General features: G+C 41.8%; 1 protein-coding gene across 2 annotated transcripts in view; it reads right to left on the bottom strand.

Annotated features, from left to right (window-relative positions):
- ccny (cyclin Y) overlaps positions 1-20,000 on the bottom strand; it is a 61,972-nt gene that overhangs the window by 18,332 nt on the left and 23,640 nt on the right. Inside the window, exons 2-3 of one of the 2 annotated variants that reach the window (XM_058394821.1) lie at positions 2,938-3,012; positions 1,516-1,536 (exon numbers count right to left, since the gene is read on the bottom strand). In XM_058394821.1, the coding sequence (XP_058250804.1) occupies positions 1,516-1,536; positions 2,938-3,012 (96 nt within the window). The remainder of the gene's footprint in view (positions 1-1,515; positions 1,537-2,937; positions 3,013-20,000) is intronic. The other variant, XM_058394829.1, reaches the window with a different exon arrangement.

Raw genomic sequence — 20,000 nt, forward strand, 5'->3', positions numbered from 1 at the left:
CAGAAGGGTTACTGAAGAGTATCTGAAAGGTTACTGAAGGGTACTGAAGATTATCTGAAAGGTTACTGAAGGGTACTGAAGATTATCTGAAAGGTTACTGAAGGGTACTGAAGATTATCTGAAAGGTTACTGAAGGGTACTGAAGATTATCTGAAAGGTTACTGAAGGGTACTGAAGAGTATCTGAAAGGTTACTGAAGGGTACTGAAGAGTATCTGAAAGGTTACTGAAGGGTACTGAAGAGTATCTGAAAGGTTACTGAAGGGTACTGAAGATTATCTGAAAGGTTACTGAAGGGTACTGAAGATTATCTGAAAGGTTACTGAAGGGTACTGAAGATTATCTGAAAGGTTACTGAAGGGTACTGAAGAGTATCTGAAAGGTTACTGAAGGGTACTGAAGAGTATCTGAAAGGTTACTGAAGGGTACTGAAGAGTATCTGAAAGGTAACTGATGGGTACTGAAGAGTATCTGAAAGGTTAGTGATGGGTACTGAAGAGTATCTGAAAGGTAACTGATGGGTACTGAAGAGTATCTGAAAGGTTACTGAAGGGTACTGAAGAGTATCTGAAAGGTAACTGATGGGTACTGAAGAGTATCTGAAAGGTTACTGATGGGTACTGAAGAGTATCTGAAAGGTTACTGAAGGGTACTGAAGAGTATCTGAAAGGTAACTGATGGGTACTGAAGAGTATCTGAAAGGTAACTGATGGGTACTGAAGAGTATCTGAAAGGTAACTGATGGGTACTGAAGAGTTTCTGAAGGGTTACTGAAGAGTTTCTGAAAGGTTACTGAAGGGTTACTAAAGAGTTACTAAAAAGTTTCTGAAGGGTTACTGAAGAGTTAATAAGCATTAACTGAAGAGTTACTGAAAAGTGTCTGAAGAGCTACTGAAGAGTTACAGTCACTACACCATCATCCTGTCATGCCTCCTAACTATCACCGGTTGTCAGCAGTGTTGACCATAGCCTTGGTGGAGTGTGTGGGCACGTGTGCAGGGTACTGCTACAGCAGTGGAAAAAGAAAGAGGAGTGGCCAGACATCTGTAACGTGTGCTGTGTATATGATATATCATTACAGCAAAAATATACAGTCTACAAACCAGTAGCTACTGGTTGCTAGCAATACAGATTTACATTATAACTGACCCTAACCCTAGTGTCTGTAAATGTTGTGAGGAAGAAAGTGATTCAAGGGGGAAAAATATTAAACTGCAATGCTAAACTGGTAGCTGTATACAGGTTCCTTACTTGTTAGCAACACTAGACTCTTTGTTCCGATGCAAAACTAAAGAAGCAAATGACGGTCAAGAACAAGGCTGGGGCTGAAAAAATCTGAAATAAGCCAGATGCTAATTTCAGACTATCATGCCAGTGCTGATGGAGTAATACAGGAATCATGACTCGATCGGTTAAAGGAAACTTGCTTTTTCACACACACACACACACACACACACACACACACACACACACACACACAGATAAGACGTTTCATTAGCCTCAGCATTGGACATACCTTTCTTGCTGGATGGTACAACTGAAAGACAAGAAATGGCGTGGATTCTTATCTGAATTATTTCTCCAAAAAGTATTAAGCAGAGGAAAATTTACTGCTCAAATCTTGTTTATTCATGCACTGTCAGCTATGCTACGGTAATGGGAAAAAACAGTCCAGGCTTTGCTTTATTTATTCCATCGTTAATTCTTTTTGGTTTGTACACTGCCTTAAAAAAAAGTAATCAGTCAAGCTCCAAACCATGATACACACACACGCAATTTAGTTACATAAGAAGAAAGCTGCTAATGATGGGCATTAAAAAGGGCTGGAAATCAAACTAACAGCATCTCAACCAGACCACAACGCTGATTCCCAGAGGCAGTGAGCTAAATGAAACTATTATTCTCAAACACACACACAGTTTCTGTGCATCACTGTGATCAGATGCTGTCTGTGATCCTGCTTTGTAAAAGCAAAGATTTTCTCTCTCTCTCACACACACACACCCCTACATACAGCATCAACTCAAAACAGTGCCTAACTCCATGTCTCTTAATCAGGATATAAAGCTCTTTTATTTTATTTTTTTTTACAGCTGTACTATTATTCAGTGAAGGAGGTGTGGCCTGTGTGCCTGTTAGAATCAGTGAAGGAGGTGTGGCCTGTGTGCCTGTTAGAATCAGTGAAGGAGGTGTGGCCTGTATGTCTGTTAGAATCAGTGAAAGATGTGTGGCCTGTGTGCCTGTTACATACAGTGAAGGAGGTGTGGCCTATGTGCCTGTAAGATACAGTGAAGGAGGTGTGGCCTATGTGCGTTTTAAATATAATGAAGGAGGTGTGGCCTATGTGCCTGATAGAACCAAAGAAGTGGGCGTGGTCTAAGTGCCTGTTAGAATCAGTGAAGAATGTGTGGCCTGTGTACCTTTTAGAATCAGTGATGGAGGCGTGGCCTATGTGCCTTTTAGAATCAGTGAAGGAGGTGTGTCCTATGTGTCTGTTAGAATCAGTGAAGGAGGTGTGGCCTGTGTACCTGTTAAATATAATGAAAGAGGAATGGCCTATGTGCTTGTTAAAATCAGTGAAGGAGGTGTGGCCTATGTGCTTGTTAGATACAGGGAAGGGGGTGTGGCCTATGTGCCTGTTGAATACAGTGAAGGAGAAGTGGCCTATGTGCCTGTTAGATACAACATAGGAGGCGTGGCCTATGTGTATGTTAAAATCAGTGAAGGAGGTGTGGCCTATGTGCCTTACAGAATAAGTGGAGGAAGCATAACACATTATAACATAATGTGCATGCTGGAACAGTGAAGGAGGCATGGCCTGTGTGCCTGTTAAAATCTTAGAAACCATTTAATAATCAAAATACCCAATTACCATTCTCACATAACTCCCACACCACTCCCAGAACAATAAGATTACGAAATTCTGACCCACACTCACCGTCTGTCTGAGACTTGCTGAGGAAGATGGTGCTGGCACGCGGGTGATCTGATGGGTTGTACTCCATGTTCAATTCTAAAAAAAAAAACAAACAAACAAAAACACACACTCAGGAACTGAAGCTCAGGAATTGTAATAATGAGAATACAGGTCAGGCAGAGGACAGAGTATTGACTTCTGGACTGAGTGCGGAGTTATGGGTCATTAGAGGAGCAGAGACTGAGCATCAGTCACGATAAAAAGCTGCAGTTACACTATATAGACACTAGGGGGAGGAGCACCACATGGCTTCACACTATCTGAAGTAACAGCTTGTTTAAGATCCTAAGATCAGTGAATGGACTCTTGGATAATTGATGAATATGACATGGTCAGTGAAGTAGTTTTAATTTCTCATTTGACTGAACTGTTGCTTTATTTCACCGAAATATTCAGCAACATGATGTTGATAGTTAACAACGCATCCTGTATTTTTCACTCACTGCATACTGTGAACATCAACACAGTACTACATTAGCCTTTAATTATGATCACAACCACAGTGGAAAAGTAAGTACACCCTCCTTCAAATCTACACGTTTATTTACTTATTTTTCCACCTGGTTTGTGAATGTTCTCCAGAAACAACAAATGACAGCATGTTGAAATCTGTTGTGTGTATTCTGGTGTCATCTGAGATGATTCCTTTGTTCAGAGAAGTTCATGAAAACCCACATGATAGTTATTTATGTTTTCTGGTTTCTCAATAACACGAAAATAATAAGGTGTCCTATTATTTAATTATTAAACAGTTGTAATGGGAACGTTGCTGCAGTCTCTCAGACTCTCACATACTCACAATCTGCGAAAGCATTCATAGAGATCTGGACTCTGCTGGGACAATATCTCTAATGTTGCTGCTACACACCAGTGTTTCCACTCCACAACAATATTCTCCCATTAACTTTCTTTTATTTATTATTATATATGCATCTATCTATTTCACCCTCTTCTACTTTCTTCTTCTTCCTCTTCTTTTGTTTCGGCTTTGAAGCAATACCTTTTCACAGTTTAGACAGCTTCTATTTATTTACAGATATTTGAGATTTCATACAGATGTTTATACAGATTACTTTTTTTTTTTTACATTTGATACAGATGTTTACTTTTACAGATATTTTACATCTGATACAAATGTTTACTTTTAGTGATTATTTTACATTTGATACAGATGTGTACTTTTACAGATACTTTATACAGATGTTTATTTTCACAGATATTTTTCATTTAATACAGATATTTACTTGCACACAAATGTGTACTTTTACAGATATTTTAGATTTGATCCAGATGTTTACTTTCACCAATATTTTATACAGATGTTTACTTTTACAGACATTTTAGATTTGATACAGATGTTTACTTTTACAGATATTTTACCTTTGATAGAGATGTCTTCATTTTATAGACATTGTAGTTTTGATACAGATGTTTACTTTCTAAACATCTGTATCTAATGTATAGTGATGCCTTTAAATGAATCCATGGTATAAAATAGGGATGACACACACACTTCACTTGTTGAAATGATGATCTATTACTTCACTCTTCCAATGTAAGCAATAAACATGACCTCACACACACACACACACACACACACACACACACACACACAGCACGATGTCATCGTCTTAGAACAGGAAGAGGAAACATGGAGGCACACCCAGCAAGACGCAGAGGAAGCACAGACCTTTCCTCTCAGCTTCACAGGGAAGGACATCATTCTGTTGCACCTTCCCTCTTTTCCGCGTGTGTGTGTGTGTGTGTGTGTCCCAAACACACAGGTTAATGCACTTTGTTAATGAAATGACAGACGTCATGAGGTGGACAATATGCACACACACAAAAAAAAAAAGCAGGAGAGAGCGGCAGGGTTTTGTGCTGCGAGGCTTTTGAAGCGGTGTGGGAGAGCCACTCAATCCTCAAAGGAGTCCTTACCACACACACACACACACACACACACACACACACACACACAGAGCAAGAGGGTGATAAATAAAAGATGGAGTTCAGCACCGTGTGGGAGGGAAGTGACAGACTGAGGAGAGGGGGGAGAGAGAGAGAGAGAGAGAGAGAGAGAGCGCGTATAAGTGAAAGATAGAGAGAGGGAGACAGACAGAAATGGACAAGCAGACTCAGAGAGAGAGAGGGAGAGAGAGAGATGGAGAGAAAGAGAGAGAGAGAGAGTATAAGTGAAAGATAGAGAGAGGGAGACAGACAGAAATGGACAAGCAGACTCAGAGAGAGAGAGAGGGAGAGAGAGAGAGAGATGGAGAGAAAGAGAGAGAGTATAAGTGAAAGATAGAGAGGGAGACAGAGACAGAAATGGACAAGCAGACTCAGAGAGAGAGAGAGAGAGAGAGATGGAGAGAAAGAGAGAGAGAGAGAGAGAGAGAGATGGAGAGAAAGAGAGAGAGAGAGTATAAGTGAAAGAGAGAGAGGGAGACAGAGACAGAAATGGACAAGCAGACTCAGAGAGAGAGAGAGAGAGAGATGGAGAGATAGAGAGAGAGAGAGAGTATAAGTGAAAGATAGAGAGAGGGAGACAGAGACAGAAATGGACAAGCAGACTCAGAGAGAGAGAGAGGGAGAGATGGAGAGAAAGAGATAGAGTGGGGAAAAAGAGTGTGTGTGTGTGTGTGAGAGAGAAAGTGCAAGTGCATGACTGAAATAGAAGATGGATGGATGGATGGATGAAAATGAGACAGATATGCACAAGCAGATAGACTGAATGAAAGATGAGGAGAGAAAGACAGACAGACAGAAATTAAGAAAGATGTGGAGAGAGACTGACATCACTGACAAGCCAACTGATGATAGGTGCTGGGGGGACGAGGCTTGTGAAGGATCTGCTGTTATAACAGGAAGTCGCATGTCTTCCAGATGATCCAAAAACATTAAACATAACCATACATGGACAAAATATAAGAGGTACTCATGAATAAATTCCTTATGGATGCTGTGGTTGTGGTGATAACTGTTTATAACGCTTTTCTATCAGAAGCAGTTCTGTTATTATTAAAAAGGGATACAGTGAGGGTGAGGATGATGATGATGATGATGATGATGTTGGACCCACAATCCTCCAAATCAGGAGCGGGAAACACTTGTCTTTCCTCTGTGTTTATGCTCCGTCTCAGGACGGCAGATTAACAGCTGCGGATATTTAAGTGCACATTTGACCCTGTACGAGTGTGAGCTCAAAATCAGGACTGTTGCTATAAAGCAGAGTTATAACTAGTGTTATAAAGCACAGCTAGAATACATCATGTGGAATAGAAACAGGTTCCAATGAATTAAGCTCCTTGCTTTTTTATTTTGAGAATAGAGAACAATGCATCAGTCAGATCTGCCATGTGTCCTTACATGGGCATGGATCAGTGGCGTACGGCCTGGCAGGGTTTTAGTGCAGAGGCACACATACACACACACTTTCTCTGAGAGAGAGAGAGAGCGAGAGAGAGAGAGAGAGAAAGAGAGAGAGAGAGAGAGAGAGAGAGAGAGAGAACTCGGCACTTGCTGCTCTTCTTAGAAACACATGCTCTCTGGGAACAGACCAGATGGATATCCAGTGTGTGTGTGTGTGTGTGTGTGTGTGTGTGTGTGTGTGTGATCTGGACCTTGTGTTTTTACAGCAGACCAGAAGCTCCCAAAGGTGTGAAGAATTTTTAGTCATCCAAGTCATCAGATGTCAAATGATCTAATAAGGATGTCTCTGAACTACACACACAGAGAACAGCCGTAACATTACAACCACTCACTTAATATTCTCCCCCTTGTGCTACCAAAACACCTCTGACCCATTGAAGCATGGACTACTTAAGATCTCTGAAGGTGTGCTGTTGTATCTGACACCTGGACATTAGCAGCAGATCCTTTAAGTCCTGGAAGTTGTGAGGTGAAGCCTCCATGGATCAGACATGACATGTTTGATCAGTATATCCTAGATCAGATTGAGGTCTGGGGAATTTGGAGGCATCGTGAACTGTGAGGAAGGGAGCATCATCCTGCTGAAAGAGAACATCCCCATGAACGCCATCATCCAAGCTTTCCCAGCAGAACATTACCCAGAGCATCACACTGCCTCCACCGGTTCACCTTCTTCCCATATTTCATCCTGGTGACATCTTCTCCAGATAAGCAACGCACACACACACCTGTCCATATGATGTAAAAGAAAACATCACACCAGACCACCTTCTTCCATTGCTCTATGGTCCAGATCTGAACATTGTAGATGTTCTCGGTGATGTACAGGGTTCAGCATTGGCACTCGGACCGGTCAATACATAGCAAGCTGAGATGCTGCACTGTGTGTTCTGACACCTTTCTATCAGAGCCTAGAGTAGCTCTTCTGTGGGATAAGACCACTTCACTCTTCTATCCCAGGAACACTGAAAACACATCCTCGATGGGACACCACACACACACACACTCAGTAAAAATACCTACCCTACCACCTGTTTTGGAGGTGTGAAGAAACCCGGAGAACCCAAAAGAAACCCACACACACAACATGAACACATCAACCCAAGTCCTGGACTGGAACCAGACAGCAAGGGAAGCCAAACATCTAAACCCTGATATGTCCTGCTGCATGTTTTGTCCTTCAGTGACATCAAATCCACCTGCAGGTTTCCTTCACATCACCTGGACCAAATCACAGAAGACTAGCAGAGGTCAGGTTTGCAAAATTTCTGAATAAAGCAGGAATTAATTCTTCTACTAAGCTCCAAGTTCCTGTGTAAGCTTCTCGTCTGAGTAGTGTGCATAAAATCCCAGTCTGGCATCTTCTATTTGGAAGCAGTCACTTCCTGTTAGCACTCTAACCTGCTGCTTCTTTGAATTTTACTGTGAATGCATTAACTAGAACCAGGATGAGAAGACCAACATCATCGATCTGAACAAACACACAGGCTGTGTCTCTTTATTTCAGTAGTCAGGGTACTGATTAGGGAGCTGGCCATTTTAAGGGCTGTATCTCGATCACAAATTCCTTCTACTGGAAATCCCATAATGCTCCACAAAGGCCAGGGAGCACTGATTAATGTTCCCTTACTGGAAATGATGTCGTATTTTCCTGAAATGCCTCAGCGTGGAAAAAAATGGCAAACAAACTTCGTCTACAAATCTAAGTTGCTCAGTGGTTGTAGCTCTCAAATGATTTCCTACATCAGCGATTTTCAGCATTATTTAACACCATACACTGATTCACCACATAGGGAGGCTAGAGAGCTGATTGAGATGCACCCATACAGCCATAACATTATGACCACTTGCCTAATATTGTGTTGGTCCCCCTTTTGATTACAAAACAGCCCTGAGCCATCAAGCAGTTTTGAAGAACCTCTGATCCAGTGGTCAAGCCATCACAATTTGGCCCTCCTTATGCTTGTCCATTTTTCCTGCTTCTAACACATCAACTTTGAGGACAAAATGTTCACATACTGCCTAATATATTCCACCCACTAACAGGTGCCATGATGAGGAGATCAGTGTTATTCACTTCACCTGTGAGAGGTCATAATGTTATGGCTGATCAGTGTACATTAGAGAGACTTTCAGCTAAAAGGCTTACTTTGTCTTATTTCAACAGATTCTTTATTAATTCCCTTCTTTGTTTAAGATCGTCCTCCTCTCACACAACAAAGATGTCTGATTATTTGGACGATTATCTAGATTTTGACTGGTTATCTCATCGACAAAACCACCGTCTCCTTCAGAGTGTAAATATTTGCTTGTGTACGTCTGTAACCTGGGAGCCTTGTTATGTCTACACCTGTTTTTCGCCCAAGCAGAACACAAGCATGGCTCCTAAGCAACAAGTCACTCATATAACAAACATATAGAAATAATGGCATTTCCACTCACTGTGCCAACCTAATTTAGTTAGCATATGACAACATTAGCAGTGGTGAGCAAATAATGGCATTTAAATAGACCAAAAATGTCAAGTTTGCTCAAGGGTTAGAATCGGTATAAAATAACCTTAAACTAAGCAACTCAATGTGATTAGCAACTCGGTGATGATTAAATGATCTAATTAGACAGAGTCTATTGGATATAATGAGCATCTCTGACTCGAACACAGACTGTGATTCATCCAGTCTGTCTTTCATTCGCTCATCAGTATGATTTATCGCTTTATCTGCGAATGTGGTAGCTTTGTGTTGGATTACTGATCAGAAGGTTGTGAGATTGAATCCCAGATCCACCAAACTGCCACTGCTGGGCCCTTGAGCAAGGCCCTTAATACTCAGTTGTATAAACTGAGATAAATGTAAGTCGCCCTGGATAAGGGTGTCTGCCAAATGCCAGAAATGTAAATACTATGTAGTTGTTGTGGTTCTTTCGGCTGCGCCATGTTATTGGTCGCTACATCATTTGGTTCGCATGTTTCCATGCGATACAGGTTTTACACCGGATGCCCTTAACTAAAGCAACCCTCACATTTTATCCAGGCTTGAGACCGGCACTGAGAGTTAACTCAAGCTTCCTGCACAGGAATCAAACCCAGGCCATGGCAATAAGAGTGCGGGATCCTGCCGCTAGACCACCTCAGGTTATAAATTCCAAACTACAAACCAATGTGATGTCTCACGAAAGGCTCAAGTATATGAACTTAAAAACCCTTTATTTTTTAAGAAAATATTTATCTGGCTTTCAGTGTCTAATTCCACAAGGAGAAAAGCGAATATGGTTAAGGAATAATCGTACTTAATCATCTGAACATGAACATGATGAATGTTGAGTTTCATGCAAACGATTGCAATAATAAACTAATTTTATTGATGTTATTTGGCACAGGTTTTACACCGGATGCCCTTCCTGACGCAACCCTCCCATTTAATCCGGGCTTGGGACCGGCACTGAGAGTTTACTCTTCAGTGGCCGAGTTAGTGCCCTGCCTGGGAATCGAACCCGGGCCTCGGCAATGGAGAGTGCGGGATCCTGCTGCTGGACCACATGAAGGCTATTAACCTAATTTTATTAAGAATTAATAATTGCAAATCATTTGCATAAAATATGACACACTCAAATATTTAAATTATTAAGTAGACTATGAAGTAGTTTATTATCGAGTCACACTTTTTAGGCTCATAATTAGATCACATTAACTTTGTGGAGCTACCATCCGATCTCTGTAAAACAAAACGATTCAAGGATATCAGATCCGAGAAATAAAACACATTGTGGTGAGATGGAGTGATTTAACTGCTGGACGGTGCCATTATTCACGCCTCCAGCATTTTCTTATGCAGTCAGTCACCCTGGTACAAGTCGGTGGTGCATGTACTTTCCAAACCATGTAGGTGTACAAAGTTTTAATATTTTTTTATTCTGCATATCTACCCATTATGCCAAGAGGGTTTTTTTGTGATTCTAGCTACTTTTTTCAAAATTCTTTTGCATAAAACTACTTGAACTGACTTTGGTTTCTTCTTCTCCCAGTGAAGACACACATGTAATGACCGTGCCCATGTTCGATGCATGTGAATGGAAGATGGCTTTGGCTAAATCTGCAGAAAATCTGCGTTGTAATTCAAAGATTTAAATAGTTGCAGCGACAGCAAAGTAAATTTAAAGACCGATCTGAAGTCGGATGGAGAAAATCAAATCAGAGATGAAACACATTCTCGGTGCTTTACTGAAAACACTCTAGCAATATGATGCAATGCCTCAGTGAGCGCCTGGCTAAAGACATCGCGATTGGTGTCATTCCCGAGAACAATTACGGAACACTGCGTGTCCTGAGATTAGTTTGCGTGTTCATAGCACACGGTGGAAATTGCTGTCATTTCTCAGTGAGCTCTTCAGGTGATAACTTCACTTTTCCCACACCGGCCATTTTCCTTAAAGGAACTCATTATCTCAGCGACTTTTGTGATATTGGGGATGTTGTAGACAATAAAAACCATGAATGAGACTGCTGTAAAGGGTCTGTTACTCAGCGTGGATCAGGATAATGCTCCACAAATATCCTGGAGAAATGCCTGAAGAGAAAAAAGAAGGTACTTCAGAGTGAGAGGTGTGTGGATTCACTTCACCAAAGACTGGATGATTTATTCTCGCTCCTGGACAAGCGACTGAATATATGTATTACTGTTGAATGTGACGGCCATTTAGTAGTTTCTACTTTTTTTTTTTGTTATCCAAATAACACAGTATCAATAGTCGTATTTTGGCTGTTGGCTCACAAGATTTCACAATCCAAAATTCACAAGAAACTGCACTTGCGTTTCATAACATTACATCACATCCCAAAACATCACATCAGTCTAATTCCGACTAAATTTTATTCAGATTTGGTCTGAATGCTGTTTCAAAACACTGTTACTCAATTCCATTGTGCATCGAGATGCTGTTCTTTAAAATGCATTGAAGTTCAGGGTAGAGACCAGTCAATTCTTGGAGGATAAGGACTGAAGATAAGGTTTGAAGTGCACTAGAGTACAGGTGGAGCCTAACCCTAACTCTAACCCTAAGTGATAGAATGGACTGTAATGTATAGAATGGGGGGAAAAAATGACCTTCCGAACCACGTAGGCGGAGATTATTGCTTGATTTTGCTGCTTTCTTCAAAATATTTGTGCTACTTGAATTGACTACTACAAGCATTCTACCAAATGAAGACACATAGGTAAAGACTTTCTATGAGAGCGATGCTCATGGCAATGGTAGCTCAGGTGGTTAAGGCTACTGGGTTGTTGAGTGGAAGGCTGGGGTTCAAGATCAAGCTACCACTGTTGGGCCTTTTTGCAAGTGGTTAAGGCTCTGGGTTGTTTATTGGAAGGCTGGGGTTCAAGTGTTTAAGGCTACTGGGTAGTTGAGTGGAAGGCTGGGGTTCAAGCTCAAGCTACCACTGTTGGGCCCTTAACCCTCACTGCTCCAGGGGTGATGCGTCATGGCTGACCCCGTGTGCTGACCCCGTGTGCTGACCCCGACTTCCAAAGTTGGGATATGTGTAAAAAGAATTTCACTGTGCTGTAATGTGAAACAAAGGCTTCTATTCTATATTAAATGAATGGAAGAAAGCTTTAGCTGAATGCGTGTCCGGATGATGTCAGATTTGCGAAAAATCTGCAACTGAATATCCTGATATCATGGAGTTTGCTAGATTTTACGGTAATCACAAAAAACAATCCTGGAGAATCTCAATATAGTCAGGCATTTGTAATCAAATCAGTGAACTGTACTCAGCGTTATAGAGAATTGTGTTTAATGCTGATGCTGGAGGCGGCCATGTTGATTTGCTGAACTCAGGGTTTGAGGTGTTGAGAAGCATTTTCTTTGCCTTTTTCTAGTTGGTTAGAGGTTAAAAATATGATAAGACGTTTAGCTATATGCTGCGTTTGGCTCGGCACGAGGTGTGAATTCTGTAAATCGAGAGCTGCTGGCAAGTCAGCCAAGGAGATGGAGACGAGGTCACTCTGACTTCCTGCTTCGGAAAGAAACCAGGCCAAAATGTGAATAAAAAAAAAATGTTCTGGAGGATTTACTTGCAGGAAATTTTTATTTTTTGCTTGTTATAATAGAAATATCTTATGAGCTGAAGAAAGATGTTAGAGTCAGATGCCTCTGTGCGGAACGACTGCCTTGAAGTGCTCTTTAATGAGGCTAATAAAGCTGTGTCAGCCTGAGCAACCACACACACTCACACTTTATTCTTAATATCTCTGCAAATTTTTGTTTTTCTGCCCCTCCCCCTCATCTTCATTGCTCTCTTGCTCCTCTTCATCTCTCCCTTTCCTCCTCTCTCCCTCCCCTTTCATCTGGCTCTCTCCTCCATCTCCCTCTTTCATCCCTCGCTCGCTCCTCTTAATCTCCTTCTCTCCCTGCTCTTTCATATCTCTCCATCCCTTCCTCTCTCCGTCCTTTTGCTTGTCTCTCGCCCCCCCTCCTCTCTTACTAAACATAAAAGATGAAATGAGAGGAAAAATGGTGCGGAGGTGGTAATAGCTGGTCTTTAATCTCTCCGCTCTCTGCTTTACTCTCCCAGCTCGAGTGAGGTCTATATTTCTCAGGAGACATCATGACATCCGGGCATGGTGTGCGGCTCTTCGGGATGACGCTAAAGCAGAAAATCCGGCACCGCGGCACACGGCCTCCTCCTCGTCGTCGTCTTCCACGTGATCGGTGGTGTGGATCGCAGCGGGGGCTCCGACATTATTCACGGTGTTTAGAAGAGACCGGCCGAGTGACTACGTTCGGTTATTGTGCCCCACCCGTGCTGCCGTGTGCCGTTTATAGAGCCGCCTCGCTCCTAAATGGGTTTGGGTTGCTATAAAAAATAATTGAGCAATGCATCCTCGTCTTGCTTGCACTGTTTCTGCTCTCATACCCGCAGCGTCGGAGGCCAGCTCTCAGCAGGGTGCCACACACACACACACACACACACACACACAGAGACATTAGCGAGCGATCTGCAGCCTGTGGTTAATCGGGGCTTGTTTCACTACAGCTACGACAAGACGCTCCCTCAGAGCCTGGCGCTTAACCGCACGCTGCTCACGTCGTCACGTATCGAGGTCATACGCAGGGATGAGTTTCGCTGGAGGAATTTTAATACTTGTATAAACGTATCTGTTTAACAAAGGAGCAGAATGATTTATTTTACCCCCCACTACTCAAACTCTGAGCTTTAATTCACTTGAGTATTTACAGGGATGATGATAAGCTGTTAAAATAATACAACTCCATTCAAAACAATAACCATGGCATGGCTCAGACTGTAGCTCCGGAAGGTTTAAAGGTATAAATCGGATACGTCATCGTTTCTATAGTAACAAGCTGACACGCAGGGTCGGTATTATTACGACCAACAGGAAGCATGTGCAGTTGTTGACGCGACTCGGTTCTTCTTTTGTTTGCTGTTTGTAAAGTTTCCCAGCAGATGAAAATCTTCAAGACCTTGTGGAGTTCAAGCTGTAGAATTTCTCAGTAAAATGACAAGCTGAGAGAGAGAGAGAGAGAGAGAGAGACAGATGGACTAGTGGACGGACGGACAGACAGACAGATATCGAAAGAGAGAGAGAAAGACAGAGTGATGTACAAGCAGACTGATAAATAGATAGCTATTGAGAGAGAGAGTGCATTACGGACAAGCTAACAGACAGACAGAGACAATTGGCAAGAACAAAAAAAGGGGGAAACAATCAGTGCTGTGATGAGAGAGCTGAGAGGAGATCTACAGTCTCTCTCACACACACACACACACACACACACTTTACATCCGTGATGAACCGAAAAGCATCTCAGCACACACAGGTCCATATACTACGATGTTAAACATCAACCTTCTGTAGTTCACCTCATACAAATACTCAGTGTTTACTCTTAATAATCATCTAACACACACAGATTTACCCACACACACACACACACACACACACACACACACAAACATTACTCACTCATCCTGCAAGCACTGACAGATGGGTGAGAGCTTCCTGTGCAGGGACGAGGTCATTTCCTCTTTCTGGTTTCATGCTTCAGTTGTGGAAGCCTCTGTGTTAATGTGCATTAATTATTCTAATGAATCACACACACACACACTGGATGTACTCAGGAAAATAAATCTGGCTATGGAAGCCAAAAAATCATAGCAGCACACAGTTTCTAACACACACACACACACACACACACACACACACACACACTGGATGTACTCAGGAAAATAAATCTAGCTATGGAAGCCAAAAAATCATAGCAGCACACAGTTTCTAACACACACACACACACACACACACGGCTGGTTGATTTGTTTTCTCAGCTTCAGTGTGTATCGGCCCCCTCCTGTAAACCTGCACTGGTGTAAATAAATCAGAGCAGTGTATTGTGTAGCGCTGACGCACAGTGAGAGAGGGGAAGGAAAAGCCCATTGTGTTTCAAATACCAGACTGCCCGCGGTGCAGAGACTAGCCGTAGCGGTGCGCCCTATCACGCACAACGCCTGAGGGAGATCTCACACACACACACACTTGGAGGTGATGGGGCTGGTTCTGTATGGTGCTTTACATCAGTAACAAATTTCATTCATTGTTCCAAGTATCTGAGAGAACACACACACACACTACACCTTTAATCTGATGTCATTATAAACAAAACCAAAAAAGTGAAGCGCAATCTCTCTCTCTCTCCTCAATCCATCACTCATCTCCATCAGTCTCGTATTCCTGCATCATTTCTCTTTCATCTCTCGTCTCTTTCCATTCTCTCTCTCCCGGCTTTCATCTGTCTCCTCTTTTGCCTCTCACTTTCTCCTCCCTGCCTCTGTTCCTGTCTTCTTCTCATCATCTCTTTCCCATGTCTTTAGCTCTCTCTCTCTCTTCTTCACCTACCTATTGCTCGTGTTCATATCTCTTTTCGTATTAATTCTGCATCCCTCTCTCATTCATCATCTCCCTATTTCTTTTCTTCACCTCCCTCTCTCCATCTCTCCTTGTCTCACACTCCTTTATTTTCCACCCTTCTTCTTTTCATCTCTCTCTCTCCTCTTGATCACCCTCTATCTACATACCTCCCTTGCTCCTCTTCACCTCACTCTCTGCCTAATCTTCATCTCTCCCTTGCGCTCTCTCATCTTCATCTCTTTCATCTTAACATCCCTCCTAATGCCCCCCCTCTCAAATTTGCATCCCTCTCTCTCTCCTCTTCCTCTCTCACACTTCATTTCCACCCTCCCATCTTTTCATCCCATCACTTCATCCCCTTCACCTCCCTCTCTCTCCTCTTCATTTTCCACCCTCCCTTCTCTCTCTCCTCTTTAGCTCCTTCTCTCTCTCCATTTTCCACCCTCCCTTCTCTCTCTCCTCTTTAGCTCCTTCTCTCTCTCCATTTTCCATCCTCCCTTCTCTCTCGCTCTCTCTCCTCTTTAGCTCCTTCTCTCTCCTCTTCATTTTCCACCCTCCCTTCTCTTCACCTCCTTCTCTCCATTACCTTTATTCCTCCGTCTCTCATCTTCGCCTCCCTATCACTCCTCTTCATTTTCCACCCTCCCTTCTCATCGTCCCTCTCTTCTTCCTCTTCACCTCCCTCTCTCTCTCATGTTCACCTCCCTCCTCTTCATTTTCCACCCTCCGCTTTCTTCATCACTCTCTCACTTCTCATCTCTCGCTCTCTCTACATTCCTTCCTCACTACTCTTCACCTTACTCACTCCCTTATTTTCCTCAGACATTATCTCTCCTCTTTTTCATCGATATTTTGCTCCTCTTCATCTCGTCCTCATCTGCCTCTGTACCTTCCTCCTCTCTCTCTCCCTTTTCATAATGTTTTCATCTCCATCTTTCATCCCACATTCGCTCTTCATCTCCTTCTGTCCCTTATCTTCAATATCTTTCCATTCCTTTTTCCTTTTTTATGTCTCTCACCTTCTCTCTCTCTCTCTCTCTCTCTCTCTCAGCTCCTCGTTGACGAGATGATGAAAGGAGAACACAGTTGCTACGTTTCATCGCATCTTTTTTCCTGAGCATTTGATCTGCTGTGGATCTGCAGAAGCAATAAATCATCAGCAGCAGCAGCTCTGGATATGAAACAAATATCAGACAAAACTCCCAAAAGAGGACAGAAAGAGACTGATATTAACCTGAACTGGATAACAAGAAACTACAGATCAGAACACCACATTCCAAATAAATACACTGATTACTGCAGTGGAAATCTCACAACACAACCAGAGCATAGATAGATAGATAGATAGATAGATAGATAGATAGATAGATAGATAGATAGATAGATAGATAGATAGATAGATAGATAGATAGATAGATAGATAGATAGATAGATAGATAGATAGATAGATAGATAGATAGATAGATAGATAGATAGATCTCCCGCTCTCCTTTACCTTCATCTCTCTTGCTGTTTACATCCCTATCTCCATTACCTTCCTCCCTGTCACTCTTCACCTCCCTCTCTCCTTTACCTTCATCCCTTTCTCTCGCTCCTCTTCACCTCCCTCTCTCCTTTACCTTCATCCCTTTCTCTCGCTCCTCTTCACCTCCCTCTCTCCTTTACCTTCATCCCTTTCTCTTGCTCCTCTTCACCTCCCTCTCTCCTTTACCTTCATCCCTTTCTCTTGCTCCTCTTCACCTCCCTCTCTCCTTTACCTTCATCCCTTTCTCTTGCTCCTCTTCACCTCCCTCTCTCCTTTACCTTCATCCCTTTCTCTCGCTCCTCTTCACCTCCCTCTCTCCTTTACCTTCATCCCTTTCTCTCGCTCCTCTTCACCTCCCTCTCTCCTTTATCTTCATCTTGAGCTCCTTTTCATCCCGGCTTACAGAAACGGCAAGGAGAAAAAATAGAAAAGGAGAAAATCATTTTGAGAATTCTGTGTTTAATCATCGATGGCTTGCATCAGTGCACATCCGTCAAGAAAGACCACCATCATCATCATCACCTTCATCATCAGTAACATGTGAGGCTTGTTATGACGTCACACCTGAATGTGTGTTGATTACAAAAGTCAAACCACAGCACAGTCCCAGAGTTCCAGACTTAATGCAGGTTCAAAATGAATGAATGAATGAATGAATAAATAAATTCTTTTTCACATTCTTTTCGGCATTCTTTCTTAAAACCGCTGCATTTCTAAGAGCTGAGCGAACTCCATTTCTGGCACTGATTCATTTCCAGCTCAGAGAGAACGCCACAGCCCACTGCCCGAGGTCACTTCCTTTAGTCGGGACTTCCTTTAACTGAGCCTGTGCTAGTTTACTAAACCCCCTAACACACACACACACACACACACACACACACACACACACACACACAGAAAGAACGAAAAGAAAAAAACCCAAAACCCCAAACCCTCCCTACCAGCACAATGACATTAATTCCTGTGAGGTGATGATTAATGAGACCGGTTTAAAGCAGAAGCGTTATTTTTGCATCAATGACCAAAGCACACTTTAACGTCACACTGCTGCCTACACACAACGACACACACTGCATACACAACATTATTTACCCCAAACCAACACCTACATACAGGATATACACTGCCTTAGATAAATAAATAAAATAATCACTCTTTTCTTTTCAGATTTTTCTCACAAAACACTAAGGCTGTTATAAAATAAAATAATTAACATCAAATAATTATAATTGTAAAATAATAATAAAAATTATATTGATAATTATTTAATTATTTCATAATTAAATTTTCTTATTTACCATCTTGTTTTAAGAAATTCCTTATAGTTTTTGTTAATATCACTGACACATGGTATGATTTAGCTTTTATAATAATAATAATAATAATAATTTTATTATTAATGATTAATATTCATTCATTTATTTACTTTAAACATTTGCAGTCATTAAACCTCATGTAAAGGATGGATAAAATGGTTAATTTTTTTTAATAGTTTTTCCAAATAATTTCCAAATAATTTTTTTCATTTTTTAAAATGTATTTTTATTGAGAAGCATTTTTTTTTACATTTATTCTTTAAATATTTATTTCTTCACAAAAATGTTTTCATATTTGTCAATTAAAAAGACATTAGGATGCTTTCTTTCTTTATTGAAATTATTTCATTATCAATTCCTAAATTAGTATTTATATTCATTTTAATTATTGTTATTGATTATTTTTATCTTAATTTTACCTTTATTTATTTCTTTATTTATTTAGTTTTAATCTGATTATTCTTTTATTATAAAAAATGTGCATTAAGTGCATTAGGATACGCATGATCAGTATACGTGCCCCTGGAGATTTAGGGGTCAGCAGTCAGAGGTCAGTTCCCTTATAGTCTTATAGTTCTGTGCTGCTCAGCTGTCAGTACTTTTAAGGACATCAGTACACAGACATGGACATGAGCGATACACAGTGAACTAATACAGCTGTACCTAATAATGTGACCACTGAGCCAGTATCAGCATTCGTTTATGCAAGACTAAGACATATATCCTAGAAAGCATAATGCAGTGTCAAAATACATATGACTTTCAGTGTGCAGTGAAAAGAATGGGTAAATATTAGCCTAGCAAGTGTTCTTTCTCTCTGCTGTAATGAAAAGGGTGTGTGTGTGTGTGTGTGTGTGTGTGTGTGTGTGTGTGTGTGCTCACTGCGTCAGTCACTCCAGGAGGAGAACGTGTGGATCTCTTAAGAGAGGAGAGGCTCACTGAGAGGCCATCTGTGCTACGACATGACCTACCTGACTACCTATTTCACACACACACACCTAATACTAATCGCACACCTCATGGTCTGGGTATGGGCCGATGTGAATGCAGGTTTTCATTCCAATCAAGCAGGAGCCACTCCCGATTCCAGCAGATTTTTTCTTTCAAAGTACTAAGAGGTATGGGTTCTGCTTGGCTGGAATAAGAACCTAGACCCACGCTGGCCCTTTCTGGATTGGACACCCTTGTATTAGATGGTACACAACAATTGGTTCTCATAATCTAGATGTTGGTTGTAGGGACAAATGGGCAGACGTGAAAAGCAGAGTGACTTTGACAAGGGTCAAAGAGAAGACAGGATTAGTGGCTTGTAGGGTGCTCTGGTCACTTTTGGTAAGCACGTATGGACCAACAGACAGGACGGATCCAAACCATAAGTCCGAAAACAGTGAACTGGACCCCAAGGTTTGGTTGATGAAAAAGGCAACAAAGGCTTTTCTGGTCTTGGTCCGAAGAAAAAGAAGCGCTACCATGGCACAAGACAGACTCATCAGTGTCTCCACACTGACCACTGTCCTCCACTGAACGCAAGCATTTACAATTCTGGAATTTGGCAGATGCCCTTATCCAGACATACAATTTATCTCATTTTATACAACTGTGCAATTGAGGGTTAAGGGCCAGTGACAGCTTGGTGGATCTGGGATTCAAACTCACAACCTTCCAACCAGTAGTCCAGCACAATAACCACAAAGCTACCACACCCCCAAGCACCAAAACTGCACCTTGGAGCAATGGAAGGTCACCTGGTGCTATGAGACCTGGGAATCAGGATGCACCATGGGAAGGAAACAAGTTGGTGGCGAGGTCGATTTGGTCAACACGTACCAC

This window comes from Hemibagrus wyckioides, linkage group LG01 (assembly GCF_019097595.1).
Source record: "Hemibagrus wyckioides isolate EC202008001 linkage group LG01, SWU_Hwy_1.0, whole genome shotgun sequence".
Lineage (NCBI taxonomy): Eukaryota > Metazoa > Chordata > Actinopteri > Siluriformes > Bagridae > Hemibagrus > Hemibagrus wyckioides.